This window comes from Macroventuria anomochaeta (genome assembly GCF_010093625.1).
Source record: "Macroventuria anomochaeta strain CBS 525.71 unplaced genomic scaffold BU25scaffold_1, whole genome shotgun sequence".
Taxonomy (NCBI): Eukaryota; Fungi; Ascomycota; class Dothideomycetes; order Pleosporales; family Didymellaceae; genus Macroventuria; species Macroventuria anomochaeta.
In genome coordinates, this window is record NW_022985362.1 from 949,068 (window position 1) to 970,923 (window position 21,856).

Genomic DNA, 21,856 nt, shown 5'->3' on the forward strand with positions numbered 1-21,856 from the left:
ACACAGTCAAGGGTCCACAAGTGTATAATGCAGAAAAGATGGAAGGTATGGTAGTGAATAATAGAGCACAAAGGACATGCTACCAGGACCCATCATCTCCGGCTGAGAAAGAGAGAGAGAGAGAGAGAGAGAGAGAGAGAGAGAGAGAGAGAGAGAGACGTGGAACTTCCAAGACTCGCCAACTTCACCTCAGTCTTGCCTCACATCCCCATCCTATACTCCTGTCATTACATCCCCCCAACACCTACACTCTTCGTAATCGTCTTACTCACCCCCTTCCTGACACTCTCCTGCAGCCAATTCGGCAGCGCCCGGACCAAACTGCTCTTCCCCGCCGAAGCCGGCACAAAGACCTGGGCGCCTCTGCAGCTAAACACCTGCTTGAGGACCGCATCAGCAACATCTTCCGGCTCAATAACCACCACGCCGCGCTTCTTCAATTCCGCTTCGACAGGCGCGAGAAGCGGCGTACGCACCCAGTTGGGGTGGATGGAGCTGGTTAGGATGGACGGCGCGTTGTAATAGACGCGGAGTTCTTGGTTGAGCGCTGGATGTGGTTAGTGACACTTCTTCTACCCAGGGAGCAGAGCAGGTCGATGAGTTGGGGGAAGGGGGGGGGGGGGGCTCTACCTTCATGGAAGCTCAGGATCGCAGCTTTAGACGCATTGTAGTCCGCCAATCCCGCGACGCCAACATAACTCGCCGTACTCGCTATAGTAACAACATGGCCCTTATTCTCCTTGATCATATCTGGCAGGAATGCCTGCACAGTCGTCCAATTACTCAGCACATTGACGTCGAAGATCTTCCTCAGATATTCGTGCGAGGTAGCGAGGATCGTATGCGCAGACAGAATACCAGCGTTGTTAATCAGAATACTCGGACTGCCGAGCGTCGTCCTGATCTCCTTCGCCGTACGGAAGACCGCATCTGGATCCGTGATGTCGCACGCGTAGAACTTGATATGCGCATCTATGGGGCAGAAGGTCAGCTGTGAGCCTTCTCGTGGGGACCAGGATTCTACCGTACAGCCTTGCAATGCCGGGGGAAGTGATTGGACGTCTAGGATTGCGACAGTGACACCCTTGGTGATCAACCGTTTTACTATCAGCGACCCGATGCCGCTGCAGCCGCCTGTTACGACGGCGACCTCTTTGTCCCACTTCCAGCGTGCGGATTCGGGTCTCAAGCGATAACTGTTGAGGGCGAGGTCGTTCAGCATCTTGTTGACATTCTTGAGGAGGCCGAGGGTGAGCAGCCACTTCAAGGCCTTGATGATTTGCGCATGGCGGATGGGATCGCGGAGAGCTGCGATGCGGTTCGTCAAGCGTGCGCGCAAATTCACGGGACCTTTTGTGAGAATATACAGGAGGGAGGCTGTGATGACGGGGTTGAGAGCGAGGTGAGAGACGGAGAGGGAGATGAGGTTCGCTACGCGCTGGAAGCCGACGGACATGGTGGCTACATGGAGATTGTGAAGACAGAGGGACGAAGGACAGAGCTGAAGTTGTAGATGTGAAGATTAGGAGCTGTAGGAACTATACTTCACTAGCTTCCATAGCTGACTGCGGATCCGGAGTACCAGGGTTTCCGCCTTGGGGTGCGCCATGCCTTGAGGTCGACCCCCTACTCGCTGTGAACGCGTCAGGGAGGGGAAACGGACCTCGGCAGCGCTTTTGGTTGGGATGGGCGAGTGGACCGTCTTTAGCAGTTCCCCTTGACTGATGTGCCGCCGACATCAGAACTGGGAGATATCGATTGTTAGACTGCGAAACGGTGTTGGTAGAGAGAATGTTGTTGACAGCGTACAAAGGACTGTGTGGGCGTCATCTTGCACAGCAAATCCGGGGAAGCACGCTAGTGGCACGAAGAGAAATGCACAAGGCTGGTCAGCACGATCACCCAATCGCCAATGCTGACAGTCACATCGCAGGTTGGATTTTCATTCCTTTGGCTCCTTGACTACGGCTCTGATGCCGTGTTTGGTGATCTCAAACTCTATGCCTTTACCCTCAGTGGGTGGTGTCCATGGCGCGAACACGATCTTGAGCCAGCGCCGCCATTTTGAAACATGTGTTTCTTCTTGCTCATTCCATTGGTCTTCGCCGTTTATCGTGACGACAAGCGGTCCTCTGTTCGCGAACACAGGCTTCTTGATCAGAGCGATACGGCATGCTAACTGGTTTGTCCAAACCAGACCCAAAGATGGCGTTTTCAGTGTGTGAGGTGCTGCGTGCGGGCTGTCGCCCCAGCCGGTGAACCAGCGCTGTTGGTGGTCCAGGGCTAGTGGGTCGGGAGTCAAAAGGACGCTGTCGTCGAATTGCGAGGCTGGGACGGACAGCGCCGGGTTCGGGGGCTGAGGCGTGTTGTCGCGCGTGCCTTGGCTGTTGATAGACGCGTTTCGCGAGATGGGGTTCGAATTTGGCGCAGAGGACGGCTTCGTGAAGCGGTCGGCGACTTGGTTGGCAACAACTACTGCGATGCCTTCTGTGCGTGCTAGCTCCCGCAGCAAGGCTCCAAGCTGAACAAGCTGAGTACCGCGCTTGGCCATAGAGGCGGCGCCATTGCTCGCTCCTTTCTTCTCGAATTCAGCGCGGTAGTTGGCGGCGACAGAGTCCAAGACGACAAGTCCCACGTTGTGTTTCTTGATGGCAACTGGCAGCTGGTAGCGGAGGATGTGCTCCTGCGACTCAAGGTCTGGGGTTTGGATGGCCAGAACGTTGGCGAGCGAGGGTCGTTTATCCGGCGATACTCGTTCGAGTGCTGGGTGGGAAGAGAGCAGCTGGGCAAGACGGGTGGTGGAGAGAACGGCTTCGGTTGAGATGTACACAGCTGTCTTGGAGAGGCCGAGCGGAACTGGCAGTTGTACAGCAAGCAGGAGGGTGAGCAGCAGTTGTGTCTTGCCAGCGCCACTGGTACAGATTAGCTAGGTCGATATGAACTGGGCGTGGTGGAATCTACCTCTCGCCCGTGACTTCGACGAGGTAGCGGGGCGGTATGCCGCCACCTAGCGCAGCATCGAGCTCGTCGTCCAACGTACTTATGCACCTCCACGCGTCTGCCGGATTACCCAGTGCAGCAGAGAAGGCGTTCTCGGCAGCTGTCTCTCCACCAAAGCCGAGCTGCCGGTGCAGGGCAGGCACCACTGCGTCGACGAACCTCTTCAGCTGGCTAGCAGGCAGTTGGGCGCGCTTCGCGACATCTTGGACGTCGAGGGTGAGCAGGTCGTTGGTGGTGATGAGGGCCTTGTCGAGCGAGGGCAACAGGTGCGAGAAGGGCCTCGTCTCAAAGTCAGGCAGCACCTGCAGCAGGTCCGTCATGGGTTGCTGGCGGCGGTGATCATCGGCGCGGCTCTGCGGAAGTGGCACGCGCGAGCTTTGGTAATAGCCGCGGTCCTGAAGAGACTCGAAGCTCGAGGCTATGCTCGGCGCGTCGCGTTGATCCGAGGTCGCGTCGAGCACTCCGCTGCGACTGCCTGACTTGGCCGCGCCTGCTCCGTTTCTCCAGCAGCACGTGATCGCCAACCCTCAGAGCTTCTTCGAGCGCAGCCCCCCTCCCCCCCGCGGCGAAGGCTGGGCTCCGAGCTCTCCCCCGCATCTCCAGACTGCCCGTAGCGCTGCAGCCACCCAGCTCACCCCTGTTCACACATGCTGTGTCCAGTGACAGGCGCTTGCGTCGCACCGCCCTCGTGAGCCATGACTGCACGAGGCTCGCAGAGATCGTGCAGAATTAGAACAACAGCTGTTGTCTGAAGCCTAGAGCCGTGACCATGCCGCTTCTGCTCTTCCCTTAGCTGCCTAAGTTCTCTGATGCCCCGATTAGCCGGTAGACCCAAGGCCCTCGTTGGTGACGCTGCATCACCTCTTAATGCTCAACCCACCACCGGCTTCCACTCGTCCGTGTACCCTGCTGGTAATCACACCAACACCTCGGGGCAGCCTTATGCGAGCTCCGTATCCTCCTGGCCGAGATTGTCCACCTCTGCTGCACTTTACCGCGATTGTACTGCTTTTCCGGCCATTTGACCTTGCTGTTCACTCTCTCGGGAGGCGTCACGATACCACCTCAGAGTAGTAAGTAGACAGACACAGACCACAGTAACCACAGCAGCCACAGCAGCCACTGTTCTTTTGGATCCCCATACCATATCGGCGGTCCTCTTGACCTGCAGCTCATTTAGAGCTCGACGCTACCGAGTAAGTTGCATCTCCTTGCATGGGCATTTCACAGGCTGAGCTCGTCCCGTCATTCACCACCATGCGGGTCATTTTCCGTGTCAGCGGCCGGCTACATGACAGCTTCCTGGATCACCTTGCCTGTAACGAGGAACCCGTCCGTGGAGTTCACATGTTTAGTCGTCAGGCGGCTCCACTCAGCCCAGCTTATCCCCTTTCGTCCATTTCCTTACAAGAAGCTCCCACTCCCACGCGTTGCTGTCCCTCTTGCAGAAAGCCTGCGTCTCCATGCCGGCCTACTGTCTTCAGGACTGTCACTACTTCTACCGCAGTGCCTTGCGGCTACTCAACATCAGCACCAGCATCTCTCCCCTCTACGCTTGACTGACAAACCACCATGGCAGCTCGCACCTTTACGCAGCCCTCCTCTTTGAACGAATCACTGGCCACCGCCACCATGTCTAGCACACAAGAGAACGGCGCGGCCCGCTCTATGGAAGCAGCGAAGGACGCCCAAAAAGCCTTCTCGTCGGAAGAAAAGGCACCCTTGGCCAACTCTACAAATCCAAACTCGAAGCCAGGCATCACGTTTGCTTCTCAGGACAAGCTCCCAAAGCTGCCCATCCCAGAGCTAGACTCTTCGTGTACGAAGTACTTGGCCGCCTTGAAACCACTACAGAGTGCCAAAGAGCACAACGACAGCCAGCACGCGGTGGAGGAATTTCTGAAATCAGACGGAGCTGCGCTGCAAGACAAGCTCAAGAAATATGCTAGTGGGAAAGCAAACTACATCGAGCAGTTCTGTACGTCTTCTCCATCTATTTGAAGCTCAGAGGCATGTTGTCGGCCATGTTTGATGTTTTGGTGGTTTCTGACAATTTCACAGGGTACGACTCGTATCTGAACTTCGATAACCCGGTTGTGCTGAACCTCAACCCCTTCTTCCTTCTTGAAGATGACCCAACCCCGGCTCGCAACAACCAGGTCACCCGTGCGGCCTCTCTAGTTGTCTCAGCACTCTCGTTTGTTCGAGCAGTACGACTGGAAGAGCTGCCGCCTGACACGATCCGTGGCCAACCTCTTTGCATGTACCAATACTCGAGATTATTTGGAACGGCGAGAATACCCACTGAAAATGGATGTCAAATTGGACAGGATCCAACCTCAAAACACATCGTCGTTATGTGTCACGGCCAGTTCTACTGGTTCGACGTCCTTGACGACAACAACGACCTCATCATGACCGAGAAAGATATTACTCTGAACCTACAGTCCATTGTAGAAGATGCACAAGAAGTTCCCATCCAAGAAGCTGCAAAAGGAGCACTAGGCGTGCTGAGCACAGAAAACCGAAAGGTGTGGTCTGGCCTGCGAGATGTGCTGCACCGAGAAGAAGGCTCGAACAATTCTGACAGCCTGAACATTGTCGATTCAGCACTTTTCATCTTGTGTCTGGATTACACAGAACCACAGAGTGGCGCAGACCTATGTATGAACATGCTCTGCGGTACCAGCAAGGTCGAGAAGGGCGTACAGGTGGGTACTTGCACAAATCGATGGTACGACAAGATGCAGATCATTGTGTGCAAGAACGGAAGTGCAGGTATCAACTTCGAACATACCGGTGTTGATGGTCACACTGTTTTACGCTTTGCCTCAGACGTTTACACAGATACCATCCTGCGATTCGCAAGGACTATCAACGGCAGCGCACCGAGCTTGTGGGCAACCCAAAGTCCTGACCCTGCGAAGCGCGACCCGGACAGCTTTGGCGACGTCCAAACAACGCCACACAAGCTGGAGTGGGACATGGTGCCTGAACTGAGCACAGCACTTCGATTTGCCGAAACCCGCCTTGCAGACCTCATTCAACAGAATGAGTTCGCAACGTTGGAGTTCCCCCATTACGGCAAGAACTTCATGACATCCATGGGCTTCTCGCCTGATGCATTCGTGCAGATGGCTTTCCAGGCCGCTTACTACGGTCTGTACGGCAGAGTAGAGTGTGTCTACGAGCCAGCCATGACCAAAATGTTCTACCATGGGCGGACAGAAGCCATTCGCTCCGTTACAGAAGAATCAGTAAACTTCCTCAAGACCTTCTGGGGCGAGAACCCGGCCACAACCAAGATCGATGCGCTTCGCAAGGCATGCCAGAAGCACACCGAGAACACCAAAGTCTGCGCCAAAGCACAGGGACCAGATCGCCATCTATACGCCCTGTACTGCATCTGGCAGCGCGCCATCGAGGAAGATGGCGCCGAAGCAGCCAGCAGCGACGGCTGGGACTCAACACGCCCTTCAAGCCCTGATGGCGTTGCATCCCCCAACCGCAACTCCGTCATGTCCGAAAACGGCAGCATATCCAGCTCACCCCCGGCACCAGTGCAGCACTCAATGCCCGCGCTCTTCGCAGACGCCGGCTGGGACAAGATCAACACCACGATCCTCTCGACATCCAACTGCGGCAACCCGTCGCTCCGCCAATTCGGCTTCGGCCCAACATCAGCCGACGGTTTCGGTATTGGATACATCATCAAAGACGGATCGATCTCCATCTGCGCATCGTCCAAGCACCGCCAGACAAGCCGCTACATCGAAGCACTGGAGAGCTACTTCCTCGAAGTGCGGAAACTGCTACGACAAATCAAGCGCCGCGGGACTTCAGCTGACAAAACAGCCTCGCGTGCCCGCGAAGCAGAAGCCCGGCCCACAGCAGGCCGTTTCAAGAGCCGCGGACGAAACATCCTGCTCGAAGTGGGCAAGGGACAGACGCCAGCAGAAAGCGTGGCAGACGAAGACGACGATGATGGGCTTGGTGGATGTAGGGCACCCCTTCCTCTTTCTTTTCCTCCTTCTCCACCTTCCCTTGACTTGGACAGTGTGTCGAGTCTTCCCATCACACCTTCGATGTCCCTGCCACCTACACCTCCGCATTCACCACCTTTCAAACCCTTGACTGCTGTTTTCGTCAGCTCGCCGCGTCTCAACTCTCCCACTGTTCTTAGAACAAGATCATCACGAGCCCCCAGCACGATGGCGAAGAAGCCCATGTTTTACTCTTCTTGATCTCAGTATCACAACGTCTCCGGCGTACAACACCTTTCCCTTCCCTTTTTGTTCTTCTATAGCGTTCTACACCACACCGCATTCTTTTACTTTTCCCATTTCATTGCTGATTTCATTTCTTAGATGGATTCTTCGACGCCGGCATGCTGCGCCAGGCGCTCAACGCCAATCGCCAGAACCAGACTGCCGAACCGGGGGTCGACCGCGACGTGGTGCGGAGGAATGTGGGGCGGAGACTGAGGTTGAGTGAGTACTAGAGTACTAGGATTACTCAGAATTGACCTCCGTGGGACGGATATGAGCAAGTACCTTGCATGGCTCGAACATTGAATAACATGTGCATAGCCTTGGCCTGGGACAAGAATGTAATCTGCTCTATACCTACAATGAACGCATTCGCGTTTTCCTCAAGCATGACCAGCACCTCTCAAAAACAAAAGTCAATAACCGTAGGCAACTACGGTACATCTTCATGTAGTGTGGTCTACACCTCCGCACTCATCTTCCGCCCAGGACTCCTAACCCTGACCCGCTGCGCCCTCGCAACCACCCCCGTCCTCGCAAGTACAATCCCATTCTTACTATTCCTGTCTCCCGCCGCACGCCGACACCACCCGTCATACGAGTCGCCACCATCATCTTCATCCACCGAATGAGAGGAGGCAGAGTCTGAGGCAGAGTCCGAGGCAGAGTCCGAGTCTGAGAAACACGAATGCAGCACACTGGGCCTCCTAAGATGGATGCGCAGCGGCGTCAGCGTCGGCGCAGGCTGGCGGTCGCTTGTAGTTGGTATACCAAGGGGTGTTGGAGAGCGGTAGCGCGGGCTCCGCAAGCTTTGCTTCGCCTCCTTCTCCTCCGCTGTCCATCGGGGCGGTGAAGGGTGGAGAAGCGTTGACGGCTTCCTTCTTCGGCCCCGGTCCTGTGTCCTATGGATCCCGACCGTACTCCCTTCCATCTCTGCAACGCCATCGGTAGTCTTCATTCCCGATAACGAGGTGGAAGGAGGTGGGGACGGGTGGAGGAGCGTACTCTTCTTCCTCGCCCCCGCTGACGGTCTCGCTTCCTTAGCTAGTAATGGCGATGGCGACGGGGAGGGGCGCCCGAGCACGGGGGCCATCTCACGCTGCAGATCCGTAACGCCCTCGTTCTTCTCCTTCTCCCTCAGCTTCCTCCCATAAACTCTCTTCGTGTACCACTTAGGTTTGGTGCGCTTGTCGTTGCATATCAGAGTGAATGTGTGCTTGAGATTCGGTTTCCACTCGTGCTCGCTATCAGCTTCCCTCCTTTCCTCATGCTGAAGAATTGGCTGTCTCGCGGCCTTGTGGTCGTTGCAATCGCTCTGATGTTCGTAGCTGTTCGTACGCCAGTGGCCGTTGCCGTCCTTTTGTAGTCGTCGTCTATTCGTGGAGGGCAGGTGTGACTTGGGGCTGAGGGGGCAGTCATTGTCGATACTGCCATAGCCGGAATCGGTCGCCGAGTCCGGTGATGAGGTTCGGGAGTGAGAGCGAGATGAAGAGGAAGAGGCGCAGCGCATCTTGTGCAAGGGGAAGTTGAAGGGGTCGTCGAGGCCGGCGAAGATGGCGGTGCTTTGCTTGGAAGACTTCTTGGGCGATGTTGAGGTGAAGAACGATGGCATCGTACAGAGAAGGTAACGGAATACAGTGAAGAAGTGCAAAGATGATACAAAAGCTGCAGAGATTCGAGAGCAATCGCTGGTCAATGGTGTGGTTCGTTTGCGCCGACGAATGTCGTCGGAGTACAATCAAAGGTCTGACCAGAGAACGTGAATATCTCGCTTTAGTGCGCGAGTGCAATCGAAGGAATGTGAAGCAGTATGCCAATCTTGTATAGCTTGCATCAAGCTGACCCATCTTACTTATTGCATCCTACATACTTCCCAAACCCCGATCGTGGCCCACCAATCTGCAATGCCGGCGCCCGCGAACAGCCTTGCATGCCTGCTGCAGGTACGCAAATTGCCGCGTGTAGTAATATCCGGAAACCTCGGCCACCTCGTGTTGTGGTTGGGGGTGGCTCATCGGAGTCGGTGTGATGCCCGGGGACTAAGGTTTGGCTACGCGAATTGACCAGGCCCGAAACCCGAGGCCCCTACATGGATGTCGTGAGCACCGAAGTCGAGCAAAGTCGTCTCCGCCGATAACTGGTCGCTTTTCATTCACCCCAGCTATTCGCGTGTCGGATTCTTTTGACGTGAGGAAGTGCGTGGTTGTGCGAGAGGATGTCGATCTCAGAATGCTTCCATCTCCACCGTCACCCTCTTGCCAAACCACTCCGCCAGCTCGTCCCCCTTCCTCTCTCCACCTGTGAAGTAGTCCGTCATTCGCATATCATCCCCGTCTTCTTCAACCGGCCAGTCAACACTCAGCCCCGCTTTCTTTCCCTCAAGCAGCTCTTTCGCCGTACCCCAGCTAAAGCGACACTCATTCCCCCACCCAAAGACGGGGTCCATATTCGCTTTCAACCACGAGCTTGTTCGCGCATCACTCGGGTACCCTGAGCCCCACGCAATCTTGACCCCACCTTCGTTCTGGGCGTGGGCGGCGGCTTCAGCAGGCGTGAGGTACGGCTCATAGCACACATCAAGCGCCGCATCCCTTGTGACTTTCGCACAGACGGACGCAGCACTGACAACGGGGTACAGACTATCCGCCTTCTTTGCTACTGTGATGGAGATGGTGGGCCATATGCGCTCGAGTTTCTTCTGGTAGACTTCTGGCTTGCCGATTGTGTCGATGTAGATTTCCTTGACCTTCACGCCACGCGCAAGTACGCCCTTGATCAGGTCGATGGTCGCGTCCATGGCTTGCGCGTTGAGGTTGTATTGGTTGGGCGAGAGCATGCAGGCGGAGATGTCCTGGGCGGAAAGGGAGCGTGTCGCCCATCCGCCGGCGGCGTGGAGATCAGTGCCGGGCGTGCAGAGGGTACGCATGAGCTTTGAGCGGACCTCGGGCGTGAGAACTTTGGAGTCGTCGAAGTGATGCGTTTCAGCGAGGAGGGAGTGGTGGAGCGGGAGTGGGAGGTAGAAGAGTGCATACACCATTGGGCCTGCTGTGGGTCAGCTTTGGTATTGAGATAGGACTGTGTGATGGCCTACCTAACACAGGACCTCGTCCAGCTTCGTCGACACCCAGTACGCACTCGGTAGATATGTCTTCGGCAATCTGCTGCGGTATGGGCGAGAAGTGTGAGTACGACTTGCCCGCAAGGACATCGCTCTTATAGATTGACGGTGCGATGAAGACATTGTCTAGTGGAGTCTCCTGCTCGATATCTTGTGTGTCCATCTCAACGTCTTCTATTGTGTCAGCCATATTATGTATTTGATTGTGTCGCTGAAATGTGTCGTTATTCGATTGATGTTTAGATGCTGGTCGCAGAGTGGTGGGAAGACGCGACGCGTGCTGGATGCAACGCGACGGCCCCACACGTTGATCGAAAGCCCCACACCTGCCGCATCATCATCAACTTCAGAAGGGATTCACAATGAGGCTGGCGATGTCAAACTAACTCCTTGATCATTATCGTACTACGTCGCTCAACTACGCTATGCACATGCCAGACTTTTTCTACTGAAGGCAACTCGAAGTCGCTGTCCAGATGCACCCATGAAGCCATCCTCCCATCCCACCCACAAACTACGAGTTAAATTGTTAACGCCGTAGGAGACGATGGGCATTCCAGCACCATCAAAACATAGGCGCCAATTTCCCAACCGTGTAAATGTCGATGATGGACAGATGTGCCTATCGATGCTATCTACCTATACATGATCGTGCGTTCGCCAAGGATGAAACAAATGCATGCAAACTCCATACGCCTTTCACAAGATCCTCAGGTTTCCAACAGAGGCGTGCACTGTGAACAGAGAGACAGACTGGGCAGTGCACGATGGAGGCTCAGTTGCACGATCAAGGCATTTCAGCGCAAGATCGCACCCTGGCTCACATAGTCCATGTCAAGGCATTGTCTCTCAGCCACGAGAAGCACGGGTCATATCGTTGCAGCGGCTGACGAGAGCCGAGATGCGGCGAAGAAGGGGGTTGCCGGGTGTGCCCTCGTTCAAATCGATGTACTTGGCGGTCAAGCGCTGGATCATCACGTCCATGATCTTGGGGACGATGTCGCGAATTTCGTTGTCCTATAATTAGTCAGTGTACGTTCACATCAATGTTAAGGAGTAGTGACTTGCATGAGGGTTGACGCTCTGTAAAACAGCATCGAGCCATGCCAAGCGTTCTGGCAGGTTGCGGTCCAGTGGCTCAGAGACGACTGCACCGGTCGACAGGACAAGCAAGGGACTAACTTGCCTCAGGTACCCAGGGTTGCAGCGAACGAAGATAGCATCGAAGAGCTCATCTGTACGAGGTGACTGCAGCCACTGCATGGTACCCTGCTCGTAGTTGCCCTCGGTCAAGAGCTTCGTGATCGATTCGATCTCCAGCTCCTCAGGTGTCTTCTGGTTGACGGGGGGTGCGACCTCCTTCCTGGGAGTGGGCGCCTGAGGGGGTGGCTGGGCGATAGCTTGCTGAAGTTTGGCAACCTGAGCCTGAAGCTCAGACTGGGTCGCAACCATCGACTGGATCGTCTCGAGGCAAGTGTGCACGGTGTCAGTGAGTTGCGTGATCTTCGCTGCGTCCTCTCGTTGCTGGACCAGCGACTGGCGAAGCTGCTCGCCGATCTGTTGCTCGACCGTGTTGGTCAATTTGGCAATGGCGGGAGTGACGACAGATCCAACAGAAGCGACGACCATGGGCTCGAAGCCACTGGAGACCTTCTTGGCGACCTGGTCGGACAGTGACTGGAAGAGCTGAGGAGCCTTCAAAGCTCGAGAGACAGCATCGGGGATCTCCTTGGATAGCTGAGGTCCAAGAGCGGTCTTGAGATTGCTGCCGATGCTCTGCTCGAGTGTCGAAGAGGTCTTTGCAAGGACCTCAGGCAGCAGAACATTGCGCATGTTCTCATCGACCATCTTACGGATAACGCTCTCGACATTCTCGGTCAAGGTGCTGGACACAAGACGAAGGATGGCCTCCTGCTTGGCTCCATTGGCCGCGTTCATGACACGCTTGTCTTCATCGAATCGCTTGTACATGACGTCCAACTCGCGAGAGAAGCCCTTAGTGATCTCGGATGAGATAACCTGCTCAAGCTTCTTCTCATCGAGATCAACTGGTGCAGCGGCAGGCACAGGCGCGGGAGCCGCCGCGGACTGCTGCATGTACTTGCCCATGAGCTGCTTGGCCCACTCGGGGACCTCAGCATCGGAAGCCTTTGCGGATGATGGCTCGGCAGCCAGCACAGGGGTGGCCGCAGCCGGAGTAGACACAGGGGTCGGCTCAGGCGCTGGAGACTTTGCTTGAGCGGGTGCCTGAACAATCTGCGCGTAGGATGACGGAGGTGCACGTGTGGATGTCGAAGCCTGGGAAGCAGTCTCGGCAGTCGAGCGCTTCTTCTTCTTCTTTTCCGACTTCTCGGCAGCACCGCCGTTGATGATGGCAGCACGAGCAGCGTCTTGCTTACTCTCGACCTTAGCAAGGGTAGAAGCGCGCATTGCAGCCTCCGGCGTCATAGACTGCCTGGAGACGTTGCTACTCTCCTTCTTCGCACTCTCGCGAACCGAGCGGTCAGATACCGACCTGGGGGCAGTAGGTATATCGCCAGCAGTAGAAGACTCGTCACCAGTGACTGTGACAGGCGCAGGTGGCTTGAGCTGGGAGATAGAGATGATGCCCTCCTTTTCGGCATCCTTAGAGTGAAGAGGCTCGCCAATCTCCTTCTTCCATCCCAGGTCGCTACGGCGGATGCGCAAAACACATACGCCCTTGGAATGCATTACGTACAACTCAAATAAGGCAGCGTTGTCCGGATCGTCAGCGTCAACAGGTCCAGCAGGCTCGTTAAGCATATGAAGGCTCCTGATCTGACCCTTGGAAGCGAACGAGTACTCAGTGATGCTCGTCATGATAGCAGTTGCATTGACAGGAGGCAGCGCGCCCTTGTTCGCAAGACGAGATATATACTCGGCCTGGCTCTGCAAAGGCAAGTTGTACCTAGGGCACGAGACGTGCACGAAGAAGATCGAGTTACGCGTAGGATGAGCGACGGCCATGATACCAGTCTTTGGGTGGAATGAGACGCTGCAGATAGCATCGGACTCGTTGCCATGTGGAAGGTTGATCTCCTGTACAGCCTTGCAAAGTCCAAGGTCCCACAGCTGGAAGGAGTGGTTCTGTTTCATGCCAACCATGACATATCGCAGCGCGATACCCTTAGTATACGGCTTATCTTTGTCAAAGAAGAAGACAGAAGTGGGCCACGACTTGGCGTTCGGTGTGGTGGTGTGAAACTCGAGCAAAGTGTCCGAGACTTCGATATTCTTAGGCGCGCTTTCTGGGATGCCGAGTTCAGGATCGGTAAGGGTACGAATATCCCAGAAGCGCATGCGTCCAGCCTTGTCGAGAGAAACGATAACAGTGTCATCCTCACTGAACGTGAAGTCCTTGCCGGCCTTACCAGTAAGGATTTTAAGCGAGCGCTCCTTGAGGTACTTCTCAGTGTGGCAGATGCGGGACTTCTGGCGAACGTAGGTGGCCGCGACGCGAGGGAAGACGATGTGGATAGACTTGCCACGACCGACAGCGAAGAATTCGGGGTGACGCGAAGATGGCTTGGCGCGGGTCTTCAGCTGACCACCAGATGTATTGTCATCCTGCGATGGCGAGGGGGGAAGTAGAAGTCCCTGTGAGTCGAGGTTCTCGCCAAACTGATCCTCGCGACTGGGATCAATGGATGTCCAAAAGACAGTGCCATTGACGCCAATACTGAGAATGCTCTCGAGAGACTGCTGAGTGTCTTCTCCAGCGTTGCAAAGAGCGATGTTGAAGATGCGTTCCTGGTGGTTCTCGAAGACCTGTCGGTAGACGCCATTCTCTTGGCGAATGATGCGGAAGCCGCCCTTCTTAGTGAGTGTGTACACGATGAAGTTCTTGCTGGCTGAGACCAGCGAACGGTCGATCTGATCAAAGTCCTTCTTGATCCTGGCGATGTCCATGAACAGCTCAGGCTGGAAGAAGAGACGACGGGGAGGCATGTCCTTGACCGTGATGGAGGCGAAGGCGCGCATGGGGAATCTGTAGACTATTACCGTCTGGTCCTCGCCCTTTGCGAGACTCTCCTCAGCCTCAGCCGTCTCCCAGTTCTCGACAACATCAGCATCGGCAACCTCAGCTGCTACCTGCTGCAAAGCAGCAGCAAGGGGCTTGGGCACAGACTGCTCGAGCTCCTTCTTATTGCCCTCCTCCTCGACCTCTTTGGTGATCTTGGCAGCAATATCACCCATTGTTTCCTCAATCTCCTGGATGTCGTCCGCTGTGACGTTGTTGAGCTCCTCCTCGATCTGAGCGGTAGACTTGCCCTCAGCTTCGGCAAGTGCTTCCTCGATCTGCTGGTTGACCTGCTCGCCCAGATCGCTCACAGCCTCAGCCACAGTTTCATGCGAGTGAGTGGGAGCTTCTTCGGCGGCAGCAGCAGCAGCAGCCTCAAGGACGTTGCTAGGCTTCAGGATCTCGACCTTTGGTGCCGGAGCGCGGGAACCTTCGGCGACGGGTGTACGATTGCGGGGGCTGGCGGCTGCGAGTTGATCAAACGGATTAACGTAGGTAAACTTCGGTGCCAGCGATGCGGCTTCTGGCTGGGCGCGAAGAGCATTGCCAGTGCCATCGTTGCCAAAGGCTCTCATGGGTGAAGCTGCGGCACTGCCTGAGGGGTCAGCTGCGACGCTCTCCAAAGCTGCATCGGCCAGATCTTGCGCAAGATCATCCACAGCCGTCTCAGGCATGTGGGAAAGAACTGGCGGAGAAAAGGCGGCAGCCGAGGCATGCGACGAGCGGGCGGGGGACTGCGATGGCTTAGGGTGGTTCAGCAGGCGCAGAAGCAAATCCTGAGGGTTCTCAGACGCTGCAGCTGGGGAAGAAGACTGCACGCCAGAGGGGACTGCAGGGACAGAGCCCTGCGAGCCCGACCTGTTGCCCATGAAGCCAGCGACAAAGTCCGAGGCTGAGACAGTGCGACCGTGAGCTGGGACCACGGGTGCCTGCTGCTGCTGTGGCTGCTGCGAGACACTGCGCTGACCGAGACCCGGTTGGGCGTTGAAGCGCAGCAGGTTTAGCAAATTGGCCGACTGCTGTTGTGGCGTCTGCTGAGGCACGGGCCCAGCGCCTTGTTCAGGCGCAGGCGTGTTCGCAGACGATAGCACGTTGGGCGACATGATGTGGGAAGGATGGTGTGGTGTCGGCCCACTCGGTGCTGGCGAGAAGATTGGCGAAGAGACTGAGGGTTGCTGGTAATGAGGGTGCTGTTGTTGGCTGGAGGGTAGTTGATGGTGGTTGCCACCAGAAGCGCCGCCACCATTGAGCCGCTGAAGGAGCTCTTGCAAATCAGCCATGGTGAAGGCGACTTAGGCGATCTGTTTGCGCGTCAGTAAAGCGAGGTGAAGGCGCCAAAGTAAGGCAACGACGCGTTGAAGACTTCAGAGCTGCACTCACTTTACTCTGCCCAAAATTCGCGTGTGGGTTGGCCTGAGCCTCTCAAGAAACGAAACGAGAAAAACAACGAGATGCACGAGATGGCCTCAGGCAAACTTTTGATGGGTAAGGGGAGCTGCAATGTCTGCAGTGAGAAGTCAATGGTTGACGTGCTGTCAACCGGTCGATTAGCTCCATGTGCGCTACCGCCCAAACAGGCAAGGTGTTCTCCGATCAGCGTCGAGTACCGTCACCTCTCCACAGTGAGACAGCCTTGAACATGACATCTTCACATCTTTCAACATACCATTGTTTGGTAAAAAGCAGTGAGAGATCTCTGGAAATTGACACCTCGCCCTCTCTTAATTACCTCACTCCGGAGCATTGCAGGTACCACAGCTGTTAGAGCGTCCTCTTTCAAGCTTGGACTTTGAGAATCGTTCCACGTCTGCTAAGGATCAAGATGAGACAACACAAATTGCCACCAGACTTCTCCACATCGCTCAGTACGCGCCCTGAGGCGTCGCAGTCCCATTCGCTTTCCCACTTTCTCCTCGACCCAGACTCAAACCATTCAGCTTCTTAACCTCTCCCTCCTCATTCTCCCCCTCTCCTCTGACATGCTTCTTCTCTCTCGTATCAACTCCCAGCCACAGCAGCTCCGGTTTACTGTAATGTCCCACAGGATCCACAAAATGCCTCAGCCCGACCAGCATATCCATCGGCAAGTCCGCATACACGAACCCTTCCTGATCAGCGGGGATCGCCTTGGTCAAACGCCGCCCGTCAGGCCCGTAGACAGCGGAATGACCACCGCCAGAGACGCCAAATAAGGTGCCTTCGGACTTGTGCACGTCCACACCGGTGTTCGTCATGACAGACGTACAGTGCAGCACGAAAGTGCTCGATTCCATAGCGTAAGTCTGTGAGAGCAACGCACAGCCTCAACGAATCTATCAGTATCACAATACTCTGAAAAGGAGAAGAGGGAAATGCAAGCTTACCATCAGCCGTCATACTAAAAAGTCCCTGGTTATCCTCCGTATGCGGATGCAGCGGCGGCCAGGCCGACACATGAATCTGCTCCCTCAAGCTAATCGTATGGTACTTGAGCAGCGGCTGTATATGTTCCCAGCAGCTGAGCGCGCCCACGCGGCCCACGCCCTCCACGTCGTTGACGTTGTTGAGCGAGGAGCCCCCGGCGTCCCCGTAGACAGTGCGTTCCATGTGTGTGGGCTTGAATTTGCGGCGCTTCATGATGATGGTGCCCGAGGAGGAAATGGTGCATTGTGCGATGTACAGCGAATTGTGGTCGTTTTCGGAGAAGCCGAGGATCACGGTTATGTGCGCTTTGCGTGCGGTGGCGCAGATTTGGTCCATTTCTTTTGAGTCGTAAGACAGGGAGGTCTTGATGTACTTGGTCGCTAGCGGAGGATCGAGGGGGCGTGCCCTGGGGATGTGAGTACATGTTGGACAGTCTTGAGGTGCCTTCTCGAGGACGGGACAGTCGTGGTTGAGGAGAAGGTGTATAACTCACCAGATCCATGCTGGATACCCTGTAATCCACACCTCAGGAAACGCGATAAGCTGTGCCCCATTACTCGCCGCCTCTTCGATCAATCGACAAGTTTTATCCACTGTGGCCTGGAGGTCGAACCACACAGGCTCATGTTGCGTGACGGCTACCTTTACTATCCCAGACATCGTATTCGAATATTTCCAAGCCAAACTGAAGCTTGACGCGTGTCTTGATAGATATTTTGAAGGGTCGGCGTCGTTCGTGAGATGCCACTGATGGCGCCATGACGTCTTTATACCTCCTCAAGCTCCCGCGTCCATCATCCACAGCTACACTGTCCATAAGGAGCTCTAGCAAAGTCCACCAGAATCATGCCGCTCAGTCCTGCTCTGCAGATAAGCGGCCACACGCGGCTGCAATCAACCCCCGCATACCAGAATGATCATATTTTTCAGGCGGGTGCCACACAACGTTGCCTACAACATTGATTAATAGCTTATATTATATGTAATTGTAGCGCTTGTTCAGATGAGTATTTCTGTGTTTTGGAATTAAATTTCACCACATGGTGTTGGAGCTATGCGCTCATGTGCTGCACCCCATCTGTTAACCTATACTTTCAAACATCACCAACCTGTCATTTGGCCATCCATATCAACACAATCTTGTAGGCATTGAGGTATAGTATCAACACAATTATTTGTGAACTGTTGGCTTATTTTCTCCCACCCTTCAAGTGCAAGATCCTTAGTATCTTGCTCATCCCAGTGAGGAAACTTCTCAACGTGTTGCTTTGGCAGCTGCCAGCAGTTCTCAATGATTGTTAAGTCAGGAGAATTGTGATAGTTGAAGTAGTGAGTGAAGTTAGAGTGCTGAGCTTGCTGCCTATCCTTCCAAGTCCTCACAATGTTGCTCTTGCCTGGCCCATGACCTGAGTTGCTATCTTCTTCAAGGCAGAAGGTATCACTCCTCTCAATCCATGGCTTGACAACTGGGACAAGGATCTGTGAGATGTAGTCCTTCTGCTTCATCTTGCCATTGCTATTCCTCCTGATGTTGTAGAAGATAAGATCTGACTTGGAAGTTGTGCCCAACAGCAGCCCAAGCGTGAACCCTATTAAGATTCTTCTCATATGTATCCTTCTCCTCCCTCACTTGTATGCAGTCCTTGCAGTACCTCTCACCAGGTTTCTGGATGACATAGATGCGGCCTTCAGGTCCAATACACAGAACATTGTGGAATATCACAGAACATTGTGGAATGTTATGGAACATTACAGAATCTTCTAGTTGCTGACAAATGATTACAAATGATGACAAATGGTGGCATATGCCAATGTATCTAGAATATTCCAGGAGCCAGCAGTCTGTTTATAAAAGCAGCCTGCCCTCTTGCTCAGATAACTCATGCTTGCAATTCACTTCAACAATTCAATACCTGTTTCTATTCATCACTGATCCTTTGTGATATTCCCACACTTGATCCCTTTTTCATCATTTATCCTTTTCACCACTTGTGGTATTCCCACACTTGGCTTCTCCCACACCCTTATCTCCAACAAGCCTGAACCTTTCTTCCACCAATTCATCCATCTCAGAGAGCAGTTGGTATCCCCAGCTGGCCCCCTCTCACACAATAGCCCAATGTACTTCATCAGAGAAGCGTACATGCCACCACATATAAGGCTCAGGATACCTCTCCTTCATGTGTTTAGCCCACTTCTTGCAGTGTTGGGCTGTACTGTCATTGCACCAACTCTTGCAGCAGGCTATACACTTAGAGCACTCCATTGTTTCACCCATTGTGCGTGCAATTGTTTGCTCTGTGACACCTTCAAGGCCAGCTTCCCATGCTAATTGGTTCCAAGTAAGCTTCCGTGCCTCAAATCCTTCCTCTCTGATAATGCAATCCATCTCTTTTAGGTGATAATTTGACATAACTGAAGGCCTGCCTCTGTGCTCAAGTCCCTCAGTATGGTGGTGACGCCTATCAATGCTGTCATCTGATATCATAGCCCATCCCTGACAATAGCTGACTTTGAAGTGCCAAAACACATCCTCCTTGTAGTGAGGGATTTCCTTAGCCTCTAAGTACTCAATAGCGCCCCAGACCTTAGCTTTCACAGGTGTATCATTCTGCTGACAATTGTTGTAGTCTGCCATTTCAAAAACTAAGAAATCTGGTAAGGAGTTGGCTGTGTAGGGGGGGGGGTGTCGATGGTTGTGAAGGTGTTGCACCTCGGCTATGTCTGGTGTGCGGGGTTTTGTTGCGGCATCCTGAACGAGGTGCCGAGACTGCCTATCTGGAGCATGGCTAAAGCCGCTTGTAGAACCGTTCTTTCTCCGAAGAACTGGTTTGAGTCATGAAACAGATAAGGTGCGCAGATATTCCGCTGTAGATCTACAATTTGAAGGCTTCTTATCGTGTGGTTGGGTGGTTAGCTAATGGGTGATAAGCGGAGGGATGCGCCGATGATAACGCTGGGATCTGGATTGCGAGGTAGAGCTAGACCGAGATGGTGAATAGTCCGGATCCAGAAACACGGTGTTGAAGTATCATCTCGTCAGCTGGGTAAGGTGTTGTGTGAGAGGTCGAACGAGCTGAGATTATTTTTTCGTATCTGACTGTGTCATGTATTTTGATCCCTCTCTTCAACTACTGATGCGATTCGAGTGAAGAAGGGCTTACACGTTCCTTCCAAGAGCTGCCTCTCCTTCCGCGAACTTCTTCTTCTCCTCCAACGTAACCACCTGCTGCGAAGCGCGAACATTAGCCGTTGCCAAAACCTCCTTCGTAGCATCCACCGCCTCCACAGGAACATGATCTCTCACCACAAGCCACGTAGGATAAACAGACAACACCAGCAGCACCGTAGCGACTCCAAGTGGAACGCGACCACCCTTCCACTTCTTCGTGTTTAATCCAAAAGCAACAGCCTGTCCGAAACTCTCCTGACCTCTGAGCACACCTGCAAACCGACTGAGTTCAGAGATATTGTCCGTCTTGGTCGCAAGCAGATAGTACAGCCAATTCTGCAGTGCCTGCCTGGCAAAGTCCCAAAGGATGAGAACGAAGAACGCTTCCACGAAGCCGCCGTCCTCCCAATCGAACACTGGGTTGTTCCTCGTGTATTTCTCCTGAATGACCCAACCGTACACCCACGCAACAACGTGCAAGAAGATGACGTAGTAGAAGCCGTAAGTAATGCGTTTCTTCACAGTCAGCTTCTTGTAATCGAGAAGCTGGGAGATGAGCTGTGATGAGAGAAGAGTGCCGAAGTTGGACACGAAGCCCATGAGAGCGCGGGCGCGCACGCCGAAGTAGTAGGCTTTAAAGTTCGAGCTGTACTGGTTGAAGTAGGCGGTGTAGAAGATTGGGAGTAAGAGCAGAACATCTTTGCGCTTGGAGACGCGCCAGAGGGCTTTGAATTCGGCTTTGAAGGATTTCTCTTTCGAGATGACAACCTTGGAGCCGTCGGTGCGCTGGACTTTCTCGGGCGGGGAAAGTGCGAGGGCGAGGGGGCAGGCGATGCATTGGAGTGCGATGAAGACAAGGTAGACTTGGTATCCGACTTTGCCTTTCTTTTTTGCGGCCGCGTTGTTGTTGAGGGCAAGGACGATGGCGCCGCCGACGAGAGGACCACCAGTGCGAAACCAGAGCCAAATGTTCATGTATTTGCCTCTCTTGCCTGGCTCGGGATAGCCAAGGGCGACTGCACCTTCGGAGACCCAGAAAAGACCTGCGCTGACACCGCAGCAGACAGCGCCGACAAGGACGAGCCAGACGTTCCCGTAACGGTTGTTGGTGTAGAGTCCAGCAGAGTAGATGGGATAACCGACCGCACCGAGGAACAGTGTATTGGCGAAGCCGATGCGGTTCGCGATGGGACCGCCGAATAAGCAGAAGAAGCCCATGATGCCGAATACAAGAGCGTTGGCGGCGTTGACCAGGTATGGGTCGAGTGCTCCTCCAGCTCCAAGATCGTTCATGGCATTCCACAGACCTGGTGCCAGAAAGCCCACACCTCCGATAACGAAGGCATTGAAGAGCGTGGACCGGTACCATCTGCGCCTTGACGCATCAATGGATGGCGAGTTCGAAACAGGAAGAGAGACATCTTCAACTGAAGGCGCCTTGGCGGAGTCGTGTGTCGCCATTGCGACTTAGCAAACCTCAATGACCGGTTGCGAGAGGAAAAGGAGGGCGAACCGCAAAGGCATGACAGCAACTGCCTTCTTTATGTCCATTCTCCCACCTGTGGCATGATTGCACGCAATCGTTAATTCTTGCCATTGCCAAGAAGGATGCAAACTCCGGTGCTTCGAGCATACAAAAAGTTCATCTTTTTGTCGATGTCGACATCGCAGGGTTGCGATTTCGCAAGCAAAGCGGCGGCAGCTTGTACATACATGGTAGGGGAGCCACTTTATAACGTGGTGCTATGCCAAGAGTGGAAGGTAGTCCTGCACAAAATGCGGGTCGCGGCACGATGCTTGAGAGGCTTGGTTCAAGCCAAAAGTTCTTTGCTCCAACCTGGCTGTCGTCCGAT

General features: G+C 54.4%; 9 protein-coding genes across 9 annotated transcripts; 2 read left to right on the forward strand and 7 right to left on the reverse strand.

Annotated features, from left to right (window-relative positions):
* Positions 1–109: 109 nt before the first annotated feature.
* On the reverse strand, positions 110–1,456 carry BU25DRAFT_486580 (NAD(P)-binding protein; the record flags this gene model as incomplete). The annotated part of the gene is made up of 3 exons (XM_033700170.1): positions 110–547; positions 631–972; positions 1,030–1,456. The coding sequence occupies 3 exons, from the start codon at positions 1,454–1,456 to the stop codon at positions 228–230; spliced, it is 1,089 nt and encodes a 362-aa protein (XP_033567692.1). The 3' UTR covers positions 110–227.
* A 2,608-nt stretch (positions 1,457–4,064) lies between these two features.
* Positions 4,065–4,707, forward strand: BU25DRAFT_405386 (uncharacterized protein). Its single transcript, XM_033699771.1, has 2 exons — positions 4,065–4,196; positions 4,246–4,707. Exon 2 carries the CDS (start codon positions 4,258–4,260, stop codon positions 4,561–4,563), a length of 306 nt encoding a protein of 101 aa, XP_033567693.1. The 5' UTR covers positions 4,065–4,196; positions 4,246–4,257; the 3' UTR covers positions 4,564–4,707.
* On the forward strand, positions 4,121–7,501 carry BU25DRAFT_464629 (carnitine acetyl transferas-like protein; the record flags this gene model as incomplete). Its single annotated transcript, XM_033700127.1, has 3 exons — positions 4,121–4,978; positions 5,062–6,999; positions 7,368–7,501. The coding sequence occupies exons 1-3, from the start codon at positions 4,573–4,575 to the stop codon at positions 7,499–7,501; spliced, it is 2,478 nt and encodes an 825-aa protein (XP_033567694.1). The 5' UTR covers positions 4,121–4,572.
* A 227-nt stretch (positions 7,502–7,728) lies between these two features.
* Positions 7,729–8,880, reverse strand: BU25DRAFT_416706 (uncharacterized protein; the record flags this gene model as incomplete). The annotated part of the gene is made up of 1 exon (XM_033699900.1): positions 7,729–8,880. One exon carries the CDS (start codon positions 8,878–8,880, stop codon positions 7,729–7,731), a length of 1,152 nt encoding a protein of 383 aa, XP_033567695.1.
* A 247-nt stretch (positions 8,881–9,127) lies between these two features.
* On the reverse strand, positions 9,128–10,629 carry BU25DRAFT_444231 (uncharacterized protein). Its single transcript, XM_033700030.1, has 2 exons — positions 10,360–10,629; positions 9,128–10,310 (listed from the first exon to the last, which is right to left on the reverse strand). The coding sequence occupies exons 1-2, from the start codon at positions 10,574–10,576 to the stop codon at positions 9,493–9,495; spliced, it is 1,035 nt and encodes a 344-aa protein (XP_033567696.1). The 5' UTR covers positions 10,577–10,629; the 3' UTR covers positions 9,128–9,492.
* A 139-nt stretch (positions 10,630–10,768) lies between these two features.
* On the reverse strand, positions 10,769–15,930 carry BU25DRAFT_444232 (uncharacterized protein). Its single transcript, XM_033700031.1, has 3 exons — positions 15,809–15,930; positions 11,455–15,729; positions 10,769–11,403 (listed from the first exon to the last, which is right to left on the reverse strand). The coding sequence occupies exons 2-3, from the start codon at positions 15,706–15,708 to the stop codon at positions 11,236–11,238; spliced, it is 4,422 nt and encodes a 1,473-aa protein (XP_033567697.1). The 5' UTR covers positions 15,709–15,729; positions 15,809–15,930; the 3' UTR covers positions 10,769–11,235.
* Positions 15,931–16,184: 254 nt separating this feature from the next.
* Positions 16,185–17,560, reverse strand: BU25DRAFT_405390 (cyanide hydratase/nitrilase-like protein). Its single transcript, XM_033699772.1, has 3 exons — positions 17,325–17,560; positions 16,792–17,237; positions 16,185–16,730 (listed from the first exon to the last, which is right to left on the reverse strand). Exons 1-3 carry the CDS (start codon positions 17,489–17,491, stop codon positions 16,291–16,293), a joined length of 1,053 nt encoding a protein of 350 aa, XP_033567698.1. The 5' UTR covers positions 17,492–17,560; the 3' UTR covers positions 16,185–16,290.
* A 372-nt stretch (positions 17,561–17,932) lies between these two features.
* BU25DRAFT_427022 (uncharacterized protein) lies at positions 17,933–19,469 on the reverse strand (the record flags this gene model as incomplete). The annotated part of the gene is made up of 3 exons (XM_033699953.1): positions 17,933–18,382; positions 18,420–18,497; positions 18,942–19,469. The coding sequence occupies 3 exons, from the start codon at positions 19,467–19,469 to the stop codon at positions 17,933–17,935; spliced, it is 1,056 nt and encodes a 351-aa protein (XP_033567699.1).
* Positions 19,470–19,991: 522 nt separating this feature from the next.
* On the reverse strand, positions 19,992–21,615 carry BU25DRAFT_435968 (MFS general substrate transporter; the record flags this gene model as incomplete). The annotated part of the gene is made up of 1 exon (XM_033699994.1): positions 19,992–21,615. The coding sequence occupies exon 1, from the start codon at positions 21,462–21,464 to the stop codon at positions 19,992–19,994; it is 1,473 nt and encodes a 490-aa protein (XP_033567700.1). The 5' UTR covers positions 21,465–21,615.
* Positions 21,616–21,856: the final 241 nt, after the last annotated feature.